This window comes from Triticum urartu, chromosome 2A (assembly GCF_056163025.1).
Source record: "Triticum urartu cultivar PI428250 chromosome 2A, HENAU_Tu73, whole genome shotgun sequence".
In the NCBI taxonomy this organism is placed as follows: domain Eukaryota; kingdom Viridiplantae; phylum Streptophyta; class Magnoliopsida; order Poales; family Poaceae; genus Triticum; species Triticum urartu.
Genome location: NC_141874.1, coordinates 633,858,722 through 633,868,866, shown reverse-complemented (window position 1 = coordinate 633,868,866; position 10,145 = coordinate 633,858,722). Strand labels below are relative to the sequence as shown.

Below are 10,145 nucleotides of genomic sequence, written 5' to 3'. Positions count from 1 at the left end.
CCTGAGGTGGTGGAGCCCCCAATGCTTGATCGCTTATCGAGGCCTTTGCGGGATCAGGAGCGTCGTTCTACTGAGCTTGCTCTTCTGCTGTTGTTGCGGCGGCCCTTGTGGTGCCCTTCTGGTCTCGTGTTGTCTCTGTTGGGGGTGTAGCTCGGCGCGATGTGCCCTTGGCTTGGCGCTCTTCCTGAACCGCCACTAGAGCCGTGCTGCTGGAGTAGGGAGTGGCGGCAAGATAGAGCACTAGGGGCTCGAAGTGTCGCGGCGCCACCATCACTAAAGGGCTGGTCAGGTACTTCTTGAGGTCTTGAAATGCTCAGTCGGCCTCCGGGGTGCACTCAAACGGGCCTTTCTTCTTCATCATCTTGAAGAAGGGCAGGGCACACTCTCCTAGCTTGGAAATAAAGCGTCCTAACACAGTCACCCGTCTCAAGCTTCTGCATTTCCTTGAGGGTCTGCGGTGGACTCATGTCTTCAATGGCCTTGACCTTCTCCGGGTTGGCCTCCCCTGTGGGACACAAGGAAGCCCAACAGCTTGCCGAAAGGGATGCCAAACACACACTTCTCCGGGTTGAGCCGCAAGTCCACCTGGCGGAGGCTTTCAAAGGTCTCCTCCAGATCTTGGATCAAGGTCCTCGCCTCCCAAGATTTCACCACGATGTCATCGACGTAGGCTTCAACGTTCCTCCCGAGCTGCCAACCCAAGGCGATGTGCATGAGCCGCTGGAAGGTTGCGCCTGCGTTGCGTAGTCCAAAGGGCATGCAAGTGTAGCAGTACACCCCACACGGGGTCAGGAAGGCCGTCTTCTCCACATCTTCTACCGCCATCTTGATCTGGTGATATCCTGAGAATGCATCCAGGAAGCACAGCAAGTCGCACTCAGCAGTGGAGTCGACGATCTGGTCGATGCGCGGAAGCGGGAATGGATCTTGGGGGCAGTCCTTGTTGAGGTTGGTGAAGTCGACACACATCCGCTCCTTCCCGCCTTTCTTGGGGACGACGACGGGGTTTGCCAGCCACTCTGGGTACCGAACCTCACGAATGACACCCACAGCCTCCAGCTTGCGGGTTTCTTGGACGATGAAAGCTTGCTTCTCCGTGGACTGCCGCCTCGCCTTCTACTTCACGGGGCGTACGTTGGGGCACACCTTCAGGTGGTGCTCTATCACCTCTCTTGGCACCCCCACCAGCTGATCGGGCTCCCAAGCGAACATTTCCTTGTTTGCACGCAAGAACTTCACCAACGCCTCCTCCAGATCAAACTCGAGGTTGGCGCCTATGTTAAAGGTTGCCCTTGAGGACACGTCCTCCTCGACTGGCACTCGCTTGGTTTCTGCCTTGTCCTGAGTGAAAAACTGCTTCTTCTTGGTTGGTACGGCTCCCTTGGCCTTGGAGGTGTCCGAGTCGGAGGGCTGCGCTGCTGCGGCGGTCTTGAAGGCGAGCTTGAGCGTCATCAAGGCTTCCTTGGCGCCCCCCTTGATGGTGAGGACACCCTCGCTCCCCGCCATCTTCATGAGGTTGTCAGCCGGATGGGTCACTGCCATGAACTGGGCTAGAGCTGGTTACCCGAGGATGGCGTTGTACGGGAGGCCGATGTGGGCGATGTCGAAGTCGATGACCTCGGTGCGGTAGTTGTCGCATGTGCCGAAGGTCACGGGGAGGCGGATCTGCCCCAGGGAGCGGGCGGAGCCTCCACCGACCCCCGAGAAAGGCTTGCTAGGGCGGAGCCGCTCGAGCGGTACGTGAAGAAGGCTGAAGGCCTCGACGGAGAGCACGTTGAGGTCGGCGTCGCCGTTGATGAGCGTCTTGGTGATGGATACGTGGCTGATGGTGGGCGTGCAAAGCATTGGGAGCGCACCCGAGCCGACGGTGGAGGCGGGATGATCCCCTGAGTCGAAGGTGAGGTCAGCCTCGGGCACGGCTCAGCCTGGCGGAGCCCCCAGGTGCTTGGAAGCGGCACCGATTTGGCGAAAGAACGACTTGACGTGACGATCCGAGGGTGGTGCTTGCGAGCCGCCAAGGAGGGCCGCAACCTCGTGGTGCGCCGGTGCCCTGTAGCGCGCAATGAAGAGGCCGCGAAACTCCTCCCAGGACGCCACCGTGGATCCGGGGAGGTTGAGCAGCCAAGCGCACGGTGCACCAGTGAGGGCCATGGGAAGCTAGTTGGCCATGACCTTGTCGTCGCCCCGGCCTTAAGGATGGCTTCCTCATACGCCAGCAGGATAGTCGATGGGTCCGCCGCGCCGTCGTAGCGTGGCGGCATTTCCGGCTTGAACTTGGGTGGCCACTTCACCTGTCGCAGGGTGGGAGCAAGGGCTCGGAGCCCTCGAGCGCCACTGTGGGCACCCGTAGATCCAGCCGGCGGGGCGACGCCAGCCATGGAGAATGGGCACAAAGATGGTGGAGCACGAATCGACGGAAAAAAAGACTCCGGTGCACCCCTACCTGGCGCGCCAAATGTCGGATCACGGGTTCCGGCAAAACTCTCAAGGTTCGAACTCTCAAGTGCGCGCGAAGATCTCCCCCTACCGATCCACGTCCTAGCTTCACTAAGATCTTACGGGCTAACTCAACGAACTGACAACACAAAGGACACAAGATTTATACTGGTTCAGGCCACCATTGTGGTGTAATACTCTACTCCAGTGTGGTGTGGTGGATTGCCTCTTGGGCTGAGGATGAATAGTACAAGGGGAAGAACAACCTCCTGAGGAGAGGCGTTCTTGTGCTTGGTGAACTTGTGGTTGTCCTGGTCTCTCTCGATCTGACCTCCCCCTAGTTATAGTGGTGGCTAGTCCTATTTATAGAGGCCCTGGTCCACTCCCCAAATATTGAGCAGGAAGGGAGCCAACAACAGCCAATTCAAAAGGGGAAAGCTAGTACAGCTGATCCTGTCAAAAGCAGTCTTCGCCTGCAAAAGGCTCTGGTGGTGACGCCGTCTTGGGCTCTACGGTGATCTCCGTCTTGCCGTCCTTCTGGTCTTGGTCTTGTTTCACTGATATGGAAACCTTTGCTTGACGCCTCGGTACTCCGCGCCTGCGCCTGCTTCCTTAGCACCAAAGAGGAAACAAGGACATTGTGTGCCTGGCGCCCGCCTGGCACTCACCTGACCTTGATCGTCATGGCTCACGTCATCGGAACCTCGCGAGGTTTGTCTTGCCTTGAACTCTCCACCCCCCCGTGATCCAGCCTGGCAAGGCCGCTCCTCAGGAGGTCTTGTGTCATTCGCCTCGCGAGGCTTGACCCCTCACGAGGGTCTTGAGTCCTTGCTAGTGAAGATGGGTCGTACGGGCCCGCTCGCAGAGCCACGCCGTGGGCCGCAGATAGGCAAGTCTGGGGACTCCCATTCCTAGAACGCCGACAACACCGTCCTCGACAACCCAGCCCCGGCCAGTAGCTTGGGCGGAACTGTGAAGAAGGTCAGCTCCTGCACGGCGACGTCATCGGGATCCTTGCTGCTTGTCACCTCCATTTCCACCTTGATGGTGGTAGTCCTGCCTTTGGGCTCCCTCGGCGGGCCATTCGCCCACAGCTTGGCCACATAGTGCGGCAGTGGGGACGCCCCCGTTCTGATGCAGACGACCGACATGGTGATAGATGCGACGATGTCGAGCATGCCACCGACCAAGAAAAACGCGTGACCGTCCTCCTCCGCGAACAAAAAGAGTCGTGGCTCCGATAGTGGAACTTGCAGGTAGAGCACCTTGCCATGCTGGATGCTGTGCACGGGCATGGGATGCACGATGCTGATGTGGTGGGAGAGCACTGGCAGCGAGCCTTTGTAGCCGCAGACGGGCACGTGACATTTGCAGGGCACGTGCGGACACACGCTCTGGTGATCGGCGAGCTTGTGGTATGTGACGTAGAGCCCACAGCCTTCGTGCGGGCACTCCACCCTCACCGAGGACAGGACGACGTCCATCACCATTGAGGGAGTCCTGGATTAGGGGGTCTCCGGACTATATCCTTTGGCCGGACTGTTGGACTATGAAGATAAAAGATTGAAGACTTCGTCCCGTGTCCGGATGGGACTCTACTTGGCGTGGAAGGCAAGCTAGGCAATACGGATATGCATATCTCCTCCCTTGTAACCGACCTTGTGTAACCCTAGCCTCCTCCGGTGTCTATATAAACCGGAGGGTTTAGTCCATAGGACAACATACAATCATACCATAGGCTAGCTTCTAGGGTTTAGCCTCTACGATCTCGTGGTAGATCAACTCTTGTAATACTCATATCATCAAGAACAATCAAGCAGGAGGTAGGGTATTACCTCCATCAAGAGGGCCCGAACCTAGGTAAAACATCGTGTCCCCTGCTTCCTGTTACCATCCGCCTTAGACGCACAGTTCGGGACCCCCTACCCGAGATCCGCCGGTTTTGACACCGACATTGGTGCTTTCATTGAGAGTTCCACTGTGTCGTTGCCATAAGGCTTGATGGCTCCTTCGATCATTGGTAGCGATGCGGTCCAGGGTGAGGTTTTCCTCCCTGGACAGATCTTTGTATTCGGTGGCTTCGCACTTAGGGCCAATTCGCTTGGCCATCTGGAGCAGATCGAGAGCTACGCCCCTGGCCATCAGGTCAGATTCGGAAACTTGAACTACACGGCCGATATCTGCGGAGACTCGATCTTCGACAGATTCGAGCCCATGTCAGCTGTGCCGCGCAGTCACGACGAGCATAACATAACTCTGCCGTCGGACAGTATTCGGGAGATCGCATCTGCAACTACTCCGGCCATCAATTCGGAGCAAATCACGCCATCCGAGAACGGAGGGATAGACCCCGCCACGGAGGCCGCGCTCTTAGCGGTGATAGAGCCAGACGCTGACTTCACCCCTTACGAGAGCCGTCTTGCTAAACCACTGGATTCACCCCCGACCACGGACTCCGAGCCGCTTATATCCATGCCCGTCGAACCCGATTGGGCGCCGATCATGGAGTTCACCTCCGTGGATATCTTTCAGCACTCGCCTTTCGGCGATGTGCTAAATTCATTAAGGTCTGTCTCCCTGTCAGGAGAACCTTGGCCGAACTATGTTCGGCTAGAATGGGATGCGGACAATGATGAAATTCGCTGCCCACTCACCACCCACTTGGTAGCCACTTTCGACGACTTAACCGACATGCTTAACTTCGACTCTGAAGACATCGACGGCATGAACGAAGATGCAGGAGACGAACAGGAACCAGCGCCCACAGGGCGCCGGACAACCACTTCATCACATAACATATACATGGTGGATACACCCAAAGAGGGCAATGGCGAAGAGACAGCGGAGGATGCCCCCTCCAAGCAACCCAAGCGCCGACGTCAGCGGCGCCGCTCTAAGTCCCGCCATAGCAAAAACAGCGATAACATCGCAAGAGGAAATAACAGTCCAGTCGACTCTAGAAGAAACGATGATTGAGCCGCCCCGGTGGCAGAGCACGATCAAGATGCAAACGGCGAACATAGTGCGGATCCGACGTCCGGACACGGCGACACCAAGGATAAACCTCATCAAACCCCGTCTGGGGAAGAAAATAGTCTGGACGAAGATGTACACATCACCCCGAACACGCACTTGGAGCAAGAGAACCTCCGCAGAATGCTTATTGCCACAGCGAGGAGCCTGAAGAAGCAGAAGCAAAGGCTTAAGGCCGCAGAAGATACGCTCAACAGCAGGTGGAACAAAGTGCTCGACAACGAAACTAGGTATGGTGCAAGTTACCACACAAATAGCTATCCATAGCGCAAGCTATTATATGAATTCAACGATGAGGCCTTAGAGCCCACACAGCCGAAAAATGATACGGCCAACCGCCCGGATCCACCAGCTTGTGACCGCGATAGAGCGGGTAACAAAGTCGCACATAATCAACACACGATCTACGTGAGAACTTGCGCCAAAAATCCGGCGCGACCAGATCCATCTATGGATCTAGGAAGCGTGCTCCGGCACAAAATCAAAACCGAATACTACAACCGTTTGAACACCATGGCATATCCCAATACAGGGGTGCCGCACACCCCCTATGTTTCACCGATGAGATGCTGGATCACGAATTCCTAGAAGGATTCAAACCAGTGAACATAGAGGCGTACGACGGGACCACAAACCCTAGAGTCTGGATCGAGGACTTTATCCTCCATATTCATATGGCTCGCGGAGACGATCTCCACGCTATTAAATACTTGCCCCTCAAGCTTAAAGGTCCAGCTCGACACTGGCTAAAAAGCCTCCCCGAAAACTCAATTGGAAGTTGGGAGGAGCTCGAGGACGCTTTTCGGGCTAATTTTCAAGGGACTTATGTCCGACCTCCGGATGCAGACGATTTAAGTCATATAACCCAACAGTCCGGAGAGTCCGCCCGAAAGCTTTGGAGCAGGTTCCTCACCAAGAAGAACCAAATTGTCGACTGTCCGGACGCCGAAGCCTTAGCAGCTTTTAAACACAGTGTCTGAGATGAATGGATCTCCAGACACCTCGGCCAAGAAAAACCAAGAACAATGGCAGCCCTAACAAGCCTCATGACCCGGTTTTGCGCGGGCGAAGACAGTTGGTTGGCCCGTAGCAGCACCAGCGACCCAAGCACATCCGAAGTCAGGGATGGCAATGGAAAACCACGACGCAACAAAAACAAGCGTCGAAATAAAGAAGGTAGCCCAGATAATACAACAGTAAACGCCGGATTCAGGGGCTCTCGACCAGGTCAGCGGAAAAAGCCTTTCCAAGGCAGCAGAGAAGGACCATCTGGCCTAAACAAGATTCTTGACAAGCACTGTCAGATTCAAGGCACCCCCGACAAACCTGCAAATCACACCCACAGAGAATGTTGGGTCTTCAAGCATGCCGGTAAGCTAAACGCCGAACACAAAGGGGAAGAGACACCAAGCGAAGACGAGGATGAACCTCGCCAGCAAAGCACCGAAGGCCAGAAAAAGTTCCCACCAGAGGTTAAAATGGTAAACGTGATCCATGTGACAAAGAGGAGAAGCAAGCATGCATTCCGAGACACACGCGCCATAGAGCCTGTCACCCTAGGTTCAACCCCTGGTTGGCCTGCCCGATAACTTTTGATCATAGGGACCACGCGACAAGTACCCGGCATGAAGGACTAGCGGCCTTGGTGTTAGACCCAATAATAAACGGGTACCATTTCACACGAGTAATCATGGATGGCGGCAGTGATCTAAATCTGATATATCAGGACACAGTCCGCAAAATGGGGATAGACCCGACACAAATAAGCCACAGTAATACTACCTTCAAGGGAGTAATACCAGGACAAGAGGCCCGCTGTACGGGCTCTCTACTTCTAGAGGTTGTATTTGCTTCTCCCGATAACTTCCAAAGCGAAAGGTTAACTTTCCACGTCGCTCCATTTTGAAGTGGTTATCAAGCACTACTCGGAAGAACGGCTTTCGCTTGTTTTTATTGAAATACCGCATTATCCTTTTCTCAAGCTTAAGATGCCTGGTCCACGTGGCATCATCACTGTTAGCGGAAATACCGAATGTTTTTTACACGCGGAAGAGGATGCGGCTTAACAGCAGCGAACTAGACGGCCTCACCAACCAGAAAAAATGACAGGTCGTCAAGACCACGGACACGGTTAGACGTGTCCGGCGCTCCACCACATATGCATGAGATTGGTATGATGATCAAACCCTCATAGACAATACCAGGGGCTTCCCGCGTGTAATCAAGGCCAGCCCGGTTCAACTTGACTTCTCTTGAATTTTGATAGTTCATTGATAATAACCAATTCCTTTTTTTGGCATGGCAACTTTCACCTAAGTTCTTTCCTTTTACAGATGACAATCGTGCTACACACGTCCAGGACATGGCACGACGGAGATACAGGCGCAGACGTGCAGCAGGGACCCGCCCAAAGGTTTCTTTTTAGATTAAGACCCTACGTCAACCTTTTTTACTGTCTCTTGTTGCTCACATCCTCCGGATACTCCACACAACCGAGAAGGATGCTGACGTTATTGGCATGTGGCCACGCCAGGATATTGCACGTACCTAGACACATGGGGTTTATTATTAAGGGCATTGTTTAGCCCGGTATATGTTATAAAGACCGAACACCTTAGGGAGTGTTCAGCGTCGCGAGTTTGGCCCTATATGCATCAGCTCCGAATCATGTCTTTGGTCAAATGTTGGGTTTACCCGGCTCCCACGTTTTGGTACCTTATGTTCCGTTATATCGGCTAAGGTAGCACTGGGAGAACTACTGCGATTGTGCCCTGGTTCATCCGGATGAGCACCTCAGTAGAGAAAGCCGAAAACTGACTATCATGATATAGCGAGAGACTGGTCAACCACTCGATGACTCAGCGGAATCTTCGGGATTCCTCCGCATTAACGAAGGACCGTTTCCCGGTCATGTACATACGCGCCCTGTATTCGGACGAGCGCAGAAGTACCAGGGGTTATATAGTAGCCCCACCGTCAAACTCCTATGGCTAAGTGAAAGTGTTAAAGCAATATAGTCCAATTGCCTCGTTCGCTGCGCTACCACCTCCTTAATGGACCAAGACGTTGGATCAAGTGTGGATTCGCGTTTTCTGCGAACACCCCCGCATTATATGCGTGGGGGCGGAAGCCGACGACTGCAAACTTTCAGGTTATATACATATATACATAAACAGCCGCACAAGAGGCATCATAATACTTTCAGGCAAAAGTATAAATACAGCCTTGATAACTCAATAAAACATAGTTTTTACAATGGAAGTACATGTCACTAGAACATAATATTCTTCGAGCACTGAGCCTCTATCGAACGAGCGCCTTCAAGAACTTCTTCAAAGTAGTACTCGGCAGCCACTCGGCCTACGGCCGAACCCTGTGTCGCAACAATGGTGGCCTCCATCTCCGCCCAGTATGTCTTGACAAGGGCAAAGGCCTTCCGCGCACCCTCTATGCACGCCGATCTCTTCATAGCATCGATGCGCGGCACAACACCAAGGAATTGTTGCACTAAACTAAAATAGCTATTCGACCTTGGCCCTCCCAGCCACAGATGACTCCCGGCCACAGATGATCCACAATGGACCTCATGGAAAGTCCGGACAACCTATGGAGCTCGGCCCAGTCGGCCATTCGCTCATTCAACAGTAGCGGACGGACTGGAGCACGAAACTGTGACCAGAACAACTTTTCCACTTCGTGATCTTTCTGATGCTTGAAGTACTCGGCCGCATCAGCGGCACTTGTAGCCAAATCCACGTATGCGTCCGCAGAACTCCATAGTCGGTCAAGAGGAGCATACTTCGGATCTCCGAATTTAGTCCGCAACAAGAAGGGCTTCCCAGACACGATATCTGCAGCTTGATGCAGCTCCTCCTTCATCGCTCTAATTTTGGAGCGGGCTTCCTTGGCAGCTACCAGGGCCTTCTCCAGGTCCGTCGCCCTCGCTCGGCTTTCTTCTTCAAGAAGCTGGTAACGGTCAGCGGCATCTTTTAACTCTACAACCATTTTGGCCATTCTTTCCTTGCTCTCGCAATGCGCGGCCTGTTCGGCCCTCAACTCTTCGGACGCCTTTAGCGCGGCCGCATTGCTACTCCTTGCTTGTTCCTTGGCTCGGGCAAGCTCCGCCCGAAGGGTGTCCATGATGGCAGCTCCATCTGCAGTCACAACATATTAAAGATTTTGGCATCATGCTCCTCTTATTATGTGACGATCACCAGAGAAACTACTTACCCTGTGCCTCGTCAAGCCGCTGGTTGACAAGCATGATATCGGCATCGGCCGCATCAAGTTGCCGCTTTAGCTTGGTAAACCCATCAGTTCGGCTAGCCACTGAAGCCTCAGCCGCCTGCACATAAAGGCAGTCGGGTTATTACCTGTGAATATGATCGTCGGGTTGCCGCTGTTCTCGACGACAACCAGAGTCTCAGGGGCTACTATCTGCATAGGGCACACCTAACGTGTGCGTTACTATCAAAGACATACACTATTTCACGTACCTCAAAGCCTTTCAGCAGACTCATAAAGTCTTCGTGCAATCCGCTTTCAGCAGACGAAATCCTTTCAATTACCGTACCCATCAACGTACGATGCGCTTCCGAGACAGCCGCTTGCCCCAGAAGATCCTTCAGTGCGTATGACCGCACACTGTATGGTTCCGGACTCTTGCTGCCACTTTC

General features: G+C 54.1%; 1 protein-coding gene across 1 annotated transcript; it reads right to left on the bottom strand.

Moving 5' to 3' along the window:
• Window positions 1-3,347: 3,347 nt before the first annotated feature.
• LOC147986324 (E3 ubiquitin-protein ligase SINA-like 10) lies at window positions 3,348-3,926 on the bottom strand. Its single transcript, XM_087541965.1, has one exon. The coding sequence runs from the start codon at window positions 3,924-3,926 to the stop codon at window positions 3,348-3,350; it is 579 nt and encodes a 192-aa protein (XP_087398091.1).
• Between the last annotated feature and the right edge of the window lie 6,219 nt (window positions 3,927-10,145).